This window comes from Epinephelus fuscoguttatus, linkage group LG6, assembly GCF_011397635.1.
Source record: "Epinephelus fuscoguttatus linkage group LG6, E.fuscoguttatus.final_Chr_v1".
Taxonomy (NCBI): Eukaryota; Metazoa; Chordata; class Actinopteri; order Perciformes; family Serranidae; genus Epinephelus; species Epinephelus fuscoguttatus.
Genome location: NC_064757.1, coordinates 22,066,019 through 22,081,310, shown reverse-complemented (window position 1 = coordinate 22,081,310; position 15,292 = coordinate 22,066,019). Strand labels below are relative to the sequence as shown.

The 15,292-nt window shown below is 39.8% G+C and overlaps 1 protein-coding gene across 2 annotated transcripts; it reads left to right on the top strand.

Moving 5' to 3' along the window:
• The first annotated feature begins 297 nt into the window (after window positions 1-297).
• On the top strand, window positions 298-14,958 carry morc2 (MORC family CW-type zinc finger 2). 2 transcript variants are annotated; one of them, XM_049579089.1, is made up of 28 exons: window positions 298-409; window positions 1,020-1,178; window positions 2,938-2,991; window positions 3,113-3,147; window positions 3,247-3,315; window positions 3,715-3,805; window positions 3,908-4,016; window positions 5,559-5,718; window positions 5,995-6,106; window positions 6,251-6,376; window positions 6,458-6,537; window positions 6,635-6,717; window positions 6,912-6,997; window positions 7,537-7,677; window positions 7,759-7,913; window positions 8,354-8,482; window positions 8,576-8,681; window positions 8,808-8,940; window positions 9,045-9,128; window positions 9,495-9,755; window positions 9,903-10,151; window positions 11,201-11,308; window positions 11,647-11,704; window positions 11,801-11,939; window positions 12,037-12,204; window positions 13,350-13,443; window positions 13,678-13,866; window positions 14,004-14,958. In XM_049579089.1, the coding sequence occupies exons 2-28, from the start codon at window positions 1,111-1,113 to the stop codon at window positions 14,070-14,072; spliced, it is 3,156 nt and encodes a 1,051-aa protein (XP_049435046.1). In that variant the 5' UTR covers window positions 298-409; window positions 1,020-1,110; the 3' UTR covers window positions 14,073-14,958. The 2 variants fall into 2 exon arrangements, with proteins under 2 accessions (XP_049435046.1, XP_049435048.1); XM_049579091.1 differs by lacking the exon at window positions 11,201-11,308.
• The last annotated feature ends 334 nt before the right edge of the window (window positions 14,959-15,292 follow it).

Here is a 15,292-nt window from a genome sequence, read left to right as displayed (position 1 = left end):
ACCTCATTGTGTAGAAATAAGGAAAAGGGAGAGGACACACTGCCAAAAATGTCTGTAATGTCAATTATTATCAGGTGACAAATACACAATAAAACATTTTCTCCTGTAAATCAAAGTTGTCAGTGATAAATATGATCATACCTGTCACCTGCTGCTGGGAAATCACCTCAGTGTGAGAGTCACCACTGATGTACTGGTATGCTACCTCGTCTACGTAGCAAAGCTTCTCCTCCAATCATCGTTGAGAATCTTTACAAGACGCCTTCCTATTGGTTGAGTATAGAAAAATAGAGGCGGGATTTCTGCAGACTACAGGCAACCCAAGTAACCAACGTCGTCGAAGTGGTTGGATTGTTCGCGGCCTGGCGGATTGTTTTAAGTCAGGGAAAAGGAAACGTAACGTTACAAAGTATGTATTCCTCTTTGGAGAGATTATTGCACTCGCACGAAGCCGTTATGAAGTTGCGAGCGGTCTGCAAAGTCCGTGAAAATTACTTGATACGGCTAACGTCTGCTAACATGTTTCCACAGTGTGAAGCTAGCTAGCTAGCTAGCTAGCGTTATCTCATAAACTCTGTGTAGAACACGCAAATGTCCGTTAGCTATGTATGCTAGCCTGACATTAAACGTTAGTGGCAGTTGGTGCATAACGTCTAAAACGTTTATATCATATGCTTTTCACTTAACACGATTTGGTCTTTCTAACGTCACACCGCAGCCTAGCTAGAGCAATAACTGACTTCTGCATGAACAGGAATGTCTTCATAGCTAATGCTGTGCCCAAAGGCGGTCTTTGCCATAATATTTTGTTGTTCTTAAGGCAAGCGGGCCTCCCACGTGGTACCCCTCACAGGGGGGCAGGCTTTCATCAAGGTGTGGGTGTTAACTTTTCCCCTTACGACTTGTTGTAAAGCGTCCATATCAACTACTTTCAGGTCATGCCCATGGTGTGAATTAATGGAGTAAGGAATATTCTAGGTAAATACCCAAGACCTGTGGTATTTTAATTCCCTCTTCAGGATGATATCTCTGGACTAATTTAGTGCTCGGTTGGAGAGGGAGAAGACAAACAGGAAATCAGGAAGGAAACAGGAATAATTGTGCGTGGCCATGGCCTACTCCAACTACAGCAACCTGAGCAGGGCTCAGCTCACCTTTGAGTACCTGCACACAAATTCGTAAGTACTTTCCTGCTGGAAATTAATATATGCTTATGATCTTGGTACTACACATAAATAAGTATGATAGTGAATAATATAGATCACCATCTAGATAGATATGCATAATATTACATCAGGTTATCCATGTGAATATTATTTTGCAAGTTCAACACATGGCGGAGAGGGTTACAACAGATCAACGCCCAACATTGTTTGGACAGATACACCTCTTAAAGTTAAATCCTGTTAAACCTGATCATCTATTAAAGGAAAAGGAGAAGAATGTGCTCTCATTCCATTACATGTTTGTTTGCACTTAATATGAATTAGGCTTCCATCAAAAATAGTTTATAAATTCTGCATTGGTCTTTTAATGTCATGTTATGTCATGCTATATATGATGAATGTGAGCCAACATTTACTAAATTTAACACTGTCAGTGTGTTTTATGTACAAAATAAAAAAAACCACATAGTGCTGACTTGCAACATAAATTGCTCCTGCAGATTAAACCCTTAAATGTATGGGTTTCTTTTGAAATATTCCTAATCATATTTTTTGTAAGCACATTATTAATAAATAACAAACACAAAATATATTTACATTTGTCATTTATGTGATTTTTACATGCATTACATTTATAGATACTTTTAGGACGGTATCTTGACTGTTGTCAGTTTCAGGGCTCATGTCATCTGAGCTAGCGTCATCATTCTTGTGCTCCAGTTTTGCTTTATGATCTGATTTATAAGTGGTACAAAAGCAAATTACTCATCATCAATAGCCTCACATACATCTTAATTTCCAGCTACTGTCTGGAAGCCTCCGATATCAGCTCATATCTGAGTGTATAAAACTTTGCGTTATTGCTTTTCAGTCAAAGGTATATTTGTAAGTGATATACTTACAACACTACATTCACTGAATAGAAGTCATAGTTGCTCTGACAAAAACATGGAGTGACGTGGTTCACTATATTCCCTGTCATGGATTTAAGAGGCAGTTGCATTTTTGTCTGTGCGCTGCAGAGGTAAAGAGGGAAATAGTGTTCCTTGCTACAACAACTAGACCTCAACTTCTTCTTGTAATGAAGCCTGACTGAAAAACTTGGTCCATGTTTTATATGCTCTGGCGCACCAGTCAACACATTTAGAAACACAGATAATATCACATCCTTGGCTCATTTTCAAATCTCTGCCAAGGGATTATGCACAGATCCAGGAAGGGTTTAACCACAAGAGTGGGACTAAAACAATTAGTGCTTGTTAATAGAACTAAAAATAGCTGGTGAGCTTGTGGTGGGCATTTGTCATTACATGTGGCACTCCATGGGGTAAATAATAGAATACTTGATATAGGTGTTATTTAAATGAAATGAGACAGTGCCAGTCTTTATTGTTGTTTTGTCACAGAATGTCATCAGAAAGTAGTACTTAGTACAACCTAAGAGGCTCTGTGTACTATATGAATAAGGGCTTAAACAGATGTTAGGATCATGCATTTTTGAGAAGATGTGAATGGTGAACCCGTTAATACATTAATTGACAATCCTCTATTCTGTTTGCACTGTCACATACAATATCTCTCAATAGACTTGAGGAAATACAGGTTGTATAACTGAATAACAATCCAGTGTAGAATATGTAGAGATCAGATCTTTGCAGCAAGTATCTCCTATGTATCCTCTTTGTCTGACCAGCTTGCCCTGTTAAGTTAAGTTAAGTCCCTCTTAACATTAAAGTATATTGAATTAATGAAATGAGTGTTCTATTTTCAGGACAACCCACGAGTTTTTATTTGGAGCCTTGGCAGAGCTTGTGGACAATTCAAGGTATAATGATTTGCAACAGAGCATAAAATTGTTGACAGATTATGCAGGCTGGAAAACTTCTTTTAGCCTGATGTATTTCACAGTATTTCACAGTCTCACAGTTGGTTTATTTCTTTCACAGAGATGCCAATGCCACACGAATAGACATCTACTCAGGTACGCCTCAGAGTAACTCAACTAGTTTCAGACTCTGAAGCATGCACATTCAGTCATTGCTCCTAACATGTCTTGTTAACTGTCCTGTTTTGATGACAGAAAAAAGGCCAGAGCTGCGGGGCGGCTACATGCTCTGTTTTCTGGATGACGGTATTGGAATGGACCCTCGTAAGTGCACTTTATTAAATCACTTAAAGGTCCTGTGTTTCGGCTTTAGAAGGATCTGTTGGTAGAAATGTAATATAATAATACGTCTAGTTTCATTAGTGTATAATCCCCTTGAGACTAACAATTGTTGTGAGCTTACAATGAGTCCTTCATATCTATATAAGGAGTGGATCCTTGATAATGGAGTCCGCCATTTTGCGCAGCTATGTTTCTACAGTAGCCCAGAACAGACAAACCAAACACTGGCTCTAGTGAGAGCCTTTTGCAGTTTTCATTACCTAGGTTCATAGTTTTAATTTCACGATTAAAGTTGCTTTGTGTTTGTCCATTGTGAGGTTTTTGGGATTACATATGTATGTTGTGTGTGAAACATGAATCTGAGCACCTTTCTTTTACTAGATGAGGCAACTCATGTCATTCAGTTTGGAAAGTCAAGCAAACGGTCCCCTGAGTCCACACAGATCGGCCAGTATGGAAACGGACTGAAATCGTAAGACCTTCACTAATTCTTGTGTGACAATAACATTGTGTATTTAGGACACTTATGTTTGAATCATTTCACATGTCATTAAAAGTGTGTTTTTGTTCACAGCGGCTCTATGCGTATTGGGAAAGACTTCATCTTGTTCACAAAAAAGGGCAACACGCTGACCTGCCTTTTCCTGTCAAGGACTTTCCACGAAGAGGAGGGACTGGATGAGGTCAGAGTCAACTGTTGGATTGAGCTGTTGAATAGAGGATGTCATTGTTATTAGGGTTGTGTACAAATAACTTGATAGTGAAATTAATTGTGTCTAACTGAAGGATTTTCTGATTAGTAGGTGCTTGACACACACCAAAGAAACTCAAAATTAATTCAAAAATAAAATGTATTTAACCAGTTTCTGCAAGAGGAAGAGTGAGCAGTGGAGTTTCACATCTGCTTCATCAGGGTCTTTTTTCTTTTTACAGATAGTTGACAGCTTTTTGTAACTTGTGAATTCAGATGAGCATCATCAGTCAGCAACAACAGATTAGATTTACATTTATTTGTCCTAGAGGGATGTTTGTTTTCACAGTCAGTGCAAGCCCATTGCAACATGCAGATACACAGGTTGACCTGTATACACATAGGGAAATACAGATAGCAACATGTACACATGACAGTGTATGGAAAAAGACAGTACAAAAAACCTTCATGTATACTATGTTTCTAAGATCCCAGTTCACAACAGTATCAGCAAGACAGATAGTTTAGAGTTGCTGTAGCCAAAGGAACAAAACTCCAGCCATAGCGAGCTCCTTTCCCATTTAAGAGTCCTATATATCCAATCAGATGGGAGTAATGTGTTGGTTTTGGGGCTGATCTGTGTCACTTGATACTGTGAGCGCTCCATGTGTGGTGGCTCTGAGGTTCATGTCTGATTGACTGGGTTTGGGAAAGCAAATGATTTTGGAGGCTGTGTATGTGATGCTCCTAAGTTTGGAGGTGGTTAACATGGTAAAGACGCATGCGGAACAGTCACAGCAGGATGAGTTGGATTATGCAACATTTCACATATTTGCATTGTTAACATGAAGTCACAATATCAGCAAACTTGGTGTGCAATGACACAGATGGCCAATTCAGTAAAAAGCGATATCTCTGTACACTGTGGATCAGATGCTGCTGTTTCTATTTTCAAAAGGCTTTATTCAAATTGTGTCATTTTTTTTTTCTAAACAAAATCAAATGGATTTATTACAATGGGTCTTTTTAATGTTTTTAGTTTCAGTATCAGTGAGGCAGCTGCTACTGAACTTGGTGTAGTGTGCTGCATTACTTTGCCAGGGTCAGCTATAAGAGATTTACCTGATGCTATTTTCATACACTTTTTACAAGCAGTGAGGGTTGTTTTTTCCCCTCATTCATCATATTTTTTAAACTTTATTGAATGGGGAAAAAATGGTACGTTAATGTTTTTTATGTGTTCATACATTTTTTTGCCACACAGCTAAGGCAATGTTCTTAAACTAAATTTCTTACTCATGCAGTTACCCAGTCAGTAAGCAAGTACATTTTGTCGTTACTTGATTGATGAAGCAACGGAAAATCACAATCATTAAGTTTTGTAGCTTTGTATGGATGCCCAGGTTTTTGCGTAATCTTTAATATTTGTGAATTTACCTGATGCTGATGAGATTTATTTGGCTACCCATTTCAATTTTGTCAGACTTGAAGCCTCTTAAACATCTCTAAGCTTGTAATGCCCCTCTCTCCTCAGGTCATAGTACCCCTCCCCTCCTGGGATCTAAAGACCAAGGAGCCGCTGACCTCTGATCCAGAGAAGTACGCCATCGAGACGGAGCTGATCTTCAAATACTCACCTTTTAAGAATGAACAGCAGCTGATGGAGCAGTTCAACAAAATAGAAAGTAGCAGTGGTAAGCATATTAATGTGTTTCCCTGTGCAAAGGGTTTAAATTTGCATTGTCCACCAGTAAGATGAGTTCATAGCCACTTTGTCAGACCTTATGTTGGTTATCACTGTAAAAATTCTCTCCGGCATCACGTGAGAGTGATGCTCCAAATCTCTGTGGATAAAGTTATTTCTGTTGTGTTAATCACATTTTTAACACTTATTTTGTTTCTGTCCTCTTTAGTGTTGTGGAATGGTTGATATTCTGATGTTTAATTTCGTGGTTGTATTTTGTTGAAAGGCACTCTTGTGATCATCTATAATCTGAAGCTGATGGACAACAGAGAACCAGAGCTGGATGTAGAGACAGATCACCAGGACATACTGATGGCTGGGACATCTGTTGAAGGAGTGTAAGTGACTCTGTTAAACCATTTAACCATGGGATTACTATGATGAAAGGCATTATATTTTGTACATTAACTTTATTTGATGTTGATTTGTATTGATCAGACATAATGTGAATGTTGATGGTTGCACCCTTCCCTCTCTCACAGGAAGCCAGAGAGGAGGTCTTTCAGGGCGTACGCTGCTGTTTTGTACATCGACCCACGCATGAGGATTTTTATCCAGGGACATAAAGTCAGGACCAAGAGACTGTCTTGCTGTTTATATAAACCAAGGTAAGATGATAACTCACTTATGCTGTGTATGTAACTGCTGTAGTCCAGTGACAAGACTTTAAATACCATTCTTCTTAACAGGGTTTATAAATACACATCGACTCGTTTCAAAACTCGTGCTGAGCAAGAAGTGAAGAAAGCAGACCACCTGGCTAAGATTGGTGAGTCTATGGGGAAATTAGTGTCTTTGTTTACATTTTGTTTAATGTTGTGACTCCTTGATGCTCATCAGTTAACAATTTGGTTGTCTTATTTCAGCGGAAGAAAAGGCCAGAGAGGCAGAGAGTAAGCAGATGGCTTTGGAGGCCAGATTAGGAGAGGACCTGTCAAAAGATTCACGGGTAAGATGAGGAGGATATTTTGGTTAATTCGTCAAAAGCAAATATGGTTTGGTCCATATCAGCAAGTTTTTAATTTGAAACAGGCGCAACATTTTTTCCTTAAAAACTTGATTATAATTAGAATCTCCTACTGTAATTTAAAACTTTTATAATGTTTAAACTGATGTCTCCCTCCGCCCTCTCTCTTCTTGTAGGCGATTCTGAGGAAGGTTCAAGATTCAGCCATGATGCTTAGACGGGATTGTGACATGAAGAAAAGGATTCTCGAAGCCAAACAAAAGTATGATAGACAACATTGTAAAATCTTATATCTCCTATTTTATAGATTTACAAATGGTTTCACACACACATTGACGTGAAAGGTGCCTCCAAATAAAATGTATTATAACTATTATTATTAAAGGTCCAGTGTGTGTGATGTCGGGGCATCTCCAAGCAGAAATGATAAATGAGCCATTTACATCTACTTATGCAGTGGGTCTTCTTCCACAGAGTCTGCAATGTTGTTTCTACAGTAACCCAGAATGGGCAAACCAAACACTTACTTGAGATGGGGCCATTCACATTTTCATGTCTGCCACAGTAGTTCTACAAGCGTTCTGTGATCTCACCACTAGATACCACTGAATTCTACACACTGGACCCTTAAAATTATGATAATATAGAATACTAATTTGGAAAGATACGCCAGCACAAGATAAGACTTTATTGTTCCAAAGGAAATTTATCTTTGTCATATACAGTATCTGCTGATTAGAAACACTTTAAAGCATTTTTTCCTGGGCTTTGCCAGTCTCTTAACATTGTCTTGTTCCTCAGAGCCCTTAAGGAGCCCAAGGAGTTGAATTTTATATTCGGCGTGAACATTGAACAGAGGGACCTGGATGGGATGTTTGTGTACAACTGCTCTCGTCTCATCAAGATGTACGAGAAAACAGGTCCCCAACTGGAGGGCGGCATGTAAGTAATATATGCACAGGGATAAAAACACGGCAATGATTAAGAAAACTATTTTACGGTTACTTGATTTGTGTGTTTTAGGGCCTGTGGAGGTGTGGTTGGAGTAGTGGATGTCCCATATTTAATTCTAGAGCCTACTCACAACAAACAGGACTTTGCAGACGCTAAGGAGTATCGACATTTACTGAAATCCATGGGGGAACATTTAGCTCAGTACTGGAAGGACACTAACATTGGTAAGTTTCTTTTAATTGCTGGGGTTTCCATTTGTTGCCAACAACCTATCTGCACAGTTCAAATAAGAAAAAAAAACATAATTAATCAGGTTTGTCACTACTTGACAAGTTGTCAAATGACTCTGCTCCAGTTGCTAGAATAAGGTTCTAGTTGAAGCCCTTCTTTGAATAAAATAATGTGTGTCTTATTTTAAAAACAATGGCACACATTGGCCACACTTGAAGACGGGTTGCAAAGCCCGCCGTCATAGCCTCCTGGCTGCATTTCACTGCCCTCCCAATCACTCTCCAGTGTGCATACATTTACACAGCTGCGAGAAGGAACAAGGAGGGAAGTGTTCACTTGCCCACTTAAAATATTTACTTGATTTATTTATTTTTTTTATTTTAAAATGACTTACTGCTGTGTGAAATACTGAGAGTCCCTGTCTGTTTTGCAGCTCAGAAAGGCATAGTTAAGTTCTGGGATGAGTTTGGATATCTGTCTGCCAGCTGGTCTGCACCTCCATCAACAGAACAGAGATACAAGAGACGACGAGCCATGGAAATACCACTTACTATTCAGTGTGGTAAGTTACAGATCCACACACACACAGGCTGTATGTCGACAGACTAACTTCTGCCACATACTTACACCAACTCTCTTCTGTGATTAATTTCAGATAAATGTTTAAAGTGGAGAACGCTGCCATTCCAGATGGATGCTGTGGACAAACGCTACCCGGACAGTTGGGTGTGTCTCATGAACCCTGACAGCACCCAGGACAGGTACACATGGAATGGTTTTGCAGTATTTTCATGTAACACATATACTGCATGCCAATTTTGTCATGTGTCACTACATTGCAGTAGTGTTCCTACATACTATAGATAGTGTGTATTTTGTGTTTTCAGGTGTGACGCTCCTGAACAGAAACAGAATTTGCCATGTGGTATTCTGAAGAAAGACAAGCAGACAGCTGAGGACAAACAGAAAGAGCTGGCTGAGAAAATCAAACAGCAACAGGAGAAACTAGAGGCCTTGCAGGTACCTCATCATTCTCTCTCTCTCTCTCTCTCTCTCTCTCTCTCTATCGTCAATCTGTGTTTTGAGTACATCAGGACATAATCAATTGTATTTTCTCTTAAAAGAAAACCAGCACCATTAAATCTGCAGCAGATGTAAAGAAGTTACCACTGGATGTCAGCATGAAACCAACAGAGAGCTCCTCTCAGGTATAAGCTCCACATTTTCTGCTTGTTGTAGCTTCCTAGTTTACTTTTTTTTTTATTATTATTATTCCCCTGTCAAATTTTTCTCAGTTGCTATTTAGCTCTTTAACGATTAGCATCTTTTAATACGTAGATTTTTATCGTGTTGCAAATTTATAGCACATAGCACAATAAAGTGGATCAGACTCACTGTTCAAGGTTTCTGTGTGTAACGATATTCATTGGCAGACAGATTTAAAAAAACGCATGAAAAATATGGACTTGGTGAGCAAAGGCCTTAGCACTGCCTCTTGTAGTATTCTTGTTTTTCATTCTGTATCTCACTGAAATGTCCGTTTGTTGTCTCTATTTCACATGTTGTCGCTTCAGGCAACAAGGTCTTCTGAAAGGTCCATAACACGCCCCCGCTCCCCACCACTCCCAGCTCACCTAAAAAGCCCCCTTCCATCTCGTACAGCCTCTCAGCGCCCCACCCGAACACCTGCTCCTCCACCTCCACCAGCCAAAGTCGAACCATCTAGGTCAAGAGGTGCAGCAAAGCCTCCTCCACCTGCAGCAAAGCCTTCTCCTGCAGCAAAGCCTGCACCCAAAGCTACTGCCAAAACACCCCCACCCAGCCGCAGTTCACGGGTAAGTTACAGGTTTTAGGAAGTATCCCACCAATACCACAAAATATTTATGGCAAGTTTTGCTGTTGCAGATATTTAATATGGCTGCATGTGCAAGTTAAACCCCCAGAAAACAGTGTGAAATAGTGACATCTGTCTTCTTGTGTAGACACCTGCCAAAGCATTATCAGCCAAAACAGCTGCTCCTGGACAACGCAAGAGAATCATAGAACAGGAGGACAGTGAGGAGGAGGACGAGGAGGAAGAAGAGGAAGAGGAGAAGGACAGCGAAGATGACAGTGAGGAGAGTGAAGAGGAAGAACCACAGACAAAGAAATCCAAAATGGCTGCAGCAGCTGGTAACCGTGGGAAAGTGGTAGAGAAGGCCTCACCTCCCAAACGTGTCAAAATGGACGAGGTAAACACACAACAGAACACAGAGGTTAGAGGAGACTTTCCATGGCATCAAGTCAGAGAGATTGTAGTTCAAATGTTTAGTTGTACAACTTTATAAATATATTGATGGTGGAAAATATACATGTACAGTATGAAATGAAATGGCAGCATGAGCAATACTGCACAACTGTGAATCAGCCTGTGCGAGTCAGTCTGGGTGCGCAGTGCTTTGTTATGCTTTGAGGACTGAGCTGTAATGTTGTGTGCTGCTGTTTGGCTTCTGCTGCTTACTGCCTTTCCTCCTTCATCACTACTTGTCTCTCACAAAGGATTCACCTCTAGGAAGCGAGTAAATGAAGGGGACAAAGTGACTGAGAAGGAACAGAAGTGAACAGAGATAGGGCAGTTGTTTGCTTACAGCACTATAAAAGTCTTCTAACAGTCTTGCCATAAACTGAATTCCAAAAGCTTATCAGGAAAAAATGTTACAAAGGTTTTTATTAGAGGACTTGAACTACAGCTGGACTGAGTAGTACAAAGCTTTGTTCATAATGTGACACTCGTTAGTATTGTACTTTACAACGAAGACTCGGTTAAACCGATGAGGATTTTGTTTGAGATTTATTTATTTATTTATTAAGGGCGATGACGACAGACATTTGAAGCTCTCAATAGAGGTACAGTCCTACTGTGATCCAGACCACAGCGAGCTCTGAGTAATTAGCTTCAAACAGTATTTGGTGACACTGAACTTAATTTCAGGCTTACGTAGTGAAGAAGGAAATGCCGGCATTCCTGGATGTGAATTTGTGAATCCTATGAAAGGGACAGAATGGCCCACCTGACTCTACCTCTGATTGGCTTACCCTGGCATTCTTACCCTAACCAATCCCACTCCTCCTGCCTAAACCTAACCAATCCAACCAATGATAGCAACAAGTACTAGCCAATCATAGGGAGCGAAGTGTGGACTCATTCCTTCACTATCCCAGGATTCACAAGTTTGCTTCCTGGATGGCTGAGTAGGTTACTGAACTTCCAATCAGAGCCCCTCTGCTCTTGACCTTGCAGGTTAACACCCAGAAGAAAGGAGTTTTTACTCCTATACGGCAGACACCAACTACACCAACTCCTATCCCTAAATCCATTTCCATGCAACAGCATGGGGCTAAAGCAAAGGTAGTTTTATACGGTTCGCCTCTCTACTACCCTCAAGTAACGCCGGGCTGCATCCTCTCTCACAACCTTGAACAACCATGACAAATTAACCTTTCATCCAATCTGGGTGTATCATCAGATTATCATTCTCTCCATTAACAATCCTCTCTTGAAACTGAAGTTGTCTTGTTCTTTTAACAATCAAGCATGACATTCTCACTCAGTGCCTGAGATCACACTGGGACTTTCGCCTCTTTCGTTAACAGGGATGCAAATCACTTCTTTCAACCTCATTCTGTCTTTTCAGTAAACAGCGATTCTCACACTGCAGGGGGGTAATGATTGTTTGGCTTTTGCAGATATCTGAGAAGCCCCAACAGGAAGAGCCCGAGATTGATACTAAAACTGCTCAGAAAGGTGAGATGATGGAAAGCTTTACACTAAAATGCATCACACATACAACTGGAACACAAAAGCTCTAATGGAAATTTCTACCTGTGCATTTTTATACAGATAAAGGTCTGCTGGTTGAAGTGCGTGTCAACAAGGAGTGGTACACAGGCAAAGTTGTTGCCGTGGAGGCAAATAAAAAGAGTGTTCGCTGGAAAGTGAAGTTTGACTATGTACCTAGATCTACCCCTAAAGACAGATGGTAAGACGCTGTGTCTGCATTGCTGCATTCAGGACAAATTTGTTGTTGACTTTGTCAGGTTTTAATATCCTACACATGTATGTGTGTGTTTGTGAAGGGTGTTTAAGGGTAGTGATGAAGTTCGGTTGATGCGGCCACCGTCTCCAATCTCTCAGACACCTGACACCCAACAGGAGACCGAGAAAGGGCCAGCACCCATGGAGCCCGACACTACTCAACCAGGGACCAGTCGAGAGGTGACCGACAGTCTGGTCACCATGTTGAGGTGAGCTGATAGTTAACTGCGGGGTGTACCATGAAGCAAGTCCAACAGAGCCATACTTACTTTGCTTTAGCTGGCTCGACAAACCATAAAGCCCCAGTCAGAGATAATGGGTTCCAAGAAGGTGGTTATCACCTTGCTCTGTTAGCCCAAGTTTTCTTTTTCAGGCTCTGTGTGAGTCAAATAAAGTGGTCAGCATTTGACTCCTTTTGGTCGATTGCGTGCCGCCTACTTCCACCTTTTTAAAGGCAATAAAAAATGTATTACACTAAAAAGCAACACTGTCCTATAATGAAGGATACAGAGATATCACTTGTAAGATTTTGACAAATCAAAGTCAAATCAATGTCATTGATTGAATATTATCTGTGATTAATATCAGAAGACTAATCAATTTTCTAATCAATGTTCTATTAGCTGTAATATACCAGCAGTGTAAAAGAGCCAGCTTGAGCAAACAGACCACAGAACTCTACAAACACATTCAGTAGTTCAGTAAGAGCAAGAACAACCATGCAAATAAAATAAAACACTTCTTGCTCAGATTTTCTCCATCACAGATATAATTGCCAAAAGTCGCCAAAAACACAAACAAAAATATAATGTGATACATACAGTAAGCACTACTGTAATTGCACTGCTCCGTTCAGTGAGTGGCATTACTAATGTAACCTTACGGCTCAACGTGTTGGATTAAGTGCATTTATAACTTATTACCCACCGCTTAGAATCTGTATCCCTCATAGATTGATCATTCAGTATAGAATGATCCTATTTCCAAAGGAGTTGATTAGTGAAAGACATTTTTTTTTTACCTGTGGTTTGCCTGATGAAGATCTAGTTACAAATAAGGCTCAATAAGTTTATTTCTTTCAGACAGTGTGTCCAAGGTTGTCTGCAAACTGAAGCCAAAACTCTGAACATAATCTGGTCCTGATCAGTTTAGGTCTACAGCAGAAGCCACTATGGCGATTTAGCCAGGTTAAAAGAGAGCCATCTTTGTGATATGGAAAACCCCCGGCTTTAGGCTCAACATACCTCGCTAACCCATTAATCTTGCTTTGTGGTACACCCCTCTTGTGTTTGTACATTATGGCACACAGTTTCATAACGCCGTGGTTTGTTCACTGTACTGTTTGTGTTCTCAGGACAATGCTGCGTTACTTCTTCCCTCCTGCTTTTCGGATCCAAAAGGAAGATGTTAACAGCATGACGGCTGAGGAGCTGGTGGCCTTTCCTTTGGTGAGATTTAAAATGGATGGTTAAATTAATTGATCCTTAGGCTAGAAAATTTAAAAAAAATTGTAGTTTTACATAGAAAGCAATAAAATTATTTGAGAATGCAGAACTGTGTTTGCTGGGAAGCGGGTTGTGTCCAGTAATATTACACATGAATAATACATAACGCATTTAGGAGTGCGTTTACTATTGTGTTTTTTTTATTGTATTGAGACCTTATGTGTTCTTCCATTTCAGAAAGAGTATTTCCAACAGTATGAATCAGGTCTCCAGTCGTTGTGTAACTCGTACCAGAGCAGAGCTGATGCCAGGGCAAAAGCTGTGGAAGAGAAGAGCAACATCAATGAGGTGAAACTGAAGGAGGCAGACGAGAAACTACAGAAACTACGAACAAACATTGTGGCACTGCTGCAAAAAGTACAAGAGGTAAGACTGCTTCATCCAACAAACAGGACATCTTCAGTGTGACAAAATACACTGCTCCCTCTTAGCTGTCTATCAAGTGGAATCTGTTATATAATTGTCGTTTGCAGTAAGTGACATTGCTTTTTTTACACTTCTAGGACATTGACATAAACACAGATGACGAGCTTGACGCCTACATAGAGGACCTCCTTACCAAGGGTGATTAAAGAAGACAGAAAAGAGAAGAGTACATGCACATAAACAGACTGGCAGTGTCCATTCCAGCCATTATTTGCTGACGACTCCACAAAGACTTATGCTTATATGCAGAGTTGGCTGCTGATGACTTTGTCTTGGGTTCTGTCTTTAATTTTGATCATTCAATCAGCAGCAGTTCAGTCTCTGAGTTTGGGCAGGTTCTCTGGTGTTTCTACATTGTTGGGTATCCTGTAGTTTTCTCTTTAGTCCTTTTTATATTCCTGCTTATATATGTTAATCTATGTTTAAGCCATCTTATCCCAATTGACCTCTGAAATACTTTGTGTAGGTTTAATACATTTATGCTCCCTTTATATAGTCGGCTAACGCTGTGACATCCTGCAGACTACATTTGTTTCCTGTTTTGGTCCATCGTCAGGTGAGATTTGGACGCACTGACCGACTGGACTGTGCTCTGCATTGCAGCCTGTACTTAAACATTAACTTTTATTTTTGTACACTAAAAACACATCAGTGTTGCCCCTTTCCTTCCTCCATCCTGGTCTGTCGAAAAAACCAGGTTAATATTTTACGGTGGGGTGGTGTACCACGCCCACAAACAAGAACTACTTACTGGGTTTTATCAGTATGATTATTCCCTTATATCCCTCCTGCGTTAAAGCTATGACTGTTCAGTGTTTTATTTTGGAAGAAAAAAAAACTCATTTAAATGCAAACCTTATGTGTTCATAATTATTCAGTGCCTGTGTCCTTCCTTTTGAACAGATTTTTAACATGTCATGGAAATGTTTTATTAAACGGTGCATGCTTTCCGTCTTTATGTTCTGATTGGAACAAAGGATTCTGTATTTTTGACAAATCTTTACTTCAAACAATAAAACAGGTTCAGCAACACACTTTGATGAATGCATTCCTTATTTAGATATGTTTGTGTATGCTAAGTAATAAAAAATTAGATTTTGGGAAATTTACATTTTAGATTTGAGTAAAAGTTAAAAAGAAATCTATTAAGCATTAGTTTCCATAAATACAACTCTGAAAGGGTCCAATCACCAAAGGATTTGATTTCATCTGGGTAAAATATAAATGAATGGATTTTTGTTGGGTGCTCAGAGCACTGAAACATATAATTTAGTTGTTCAATTAAACAGTAATGTGTATTTTATTTAAAAAAAAAAAAAAAAAAGATTGAAAGAAAAAATTCATTGACCTAAAATGTGGAGGCAGA

What these genes read in the sequence shown, in the direction of transcription:
- morc2 (XM_049579089.1), top strand. Translation starts at nt 1,111, where the DNA reads ATGGCCTACTCCAACTACAGCAACCTGAGCAGGGCTCAGCTCACCTTT. An exon ending in ACGAATAGACATCTACTCAG is followed by an intron (nt 3,148 to 3,246) that starts GTACGCCTCAGA and finishes TTTTGATGACAG; the next exon opens with AAAAAAGGCCAGAGCTGCGG. An exon ending in TGCTGTTTATATAAACCAAG is followed by an intron (nt 6,377 to 6,457) that starts GTAAGATGATAA and finishes TCTTCTTAACAG; the next exon opens with GGTTTATAAATACACATCGA.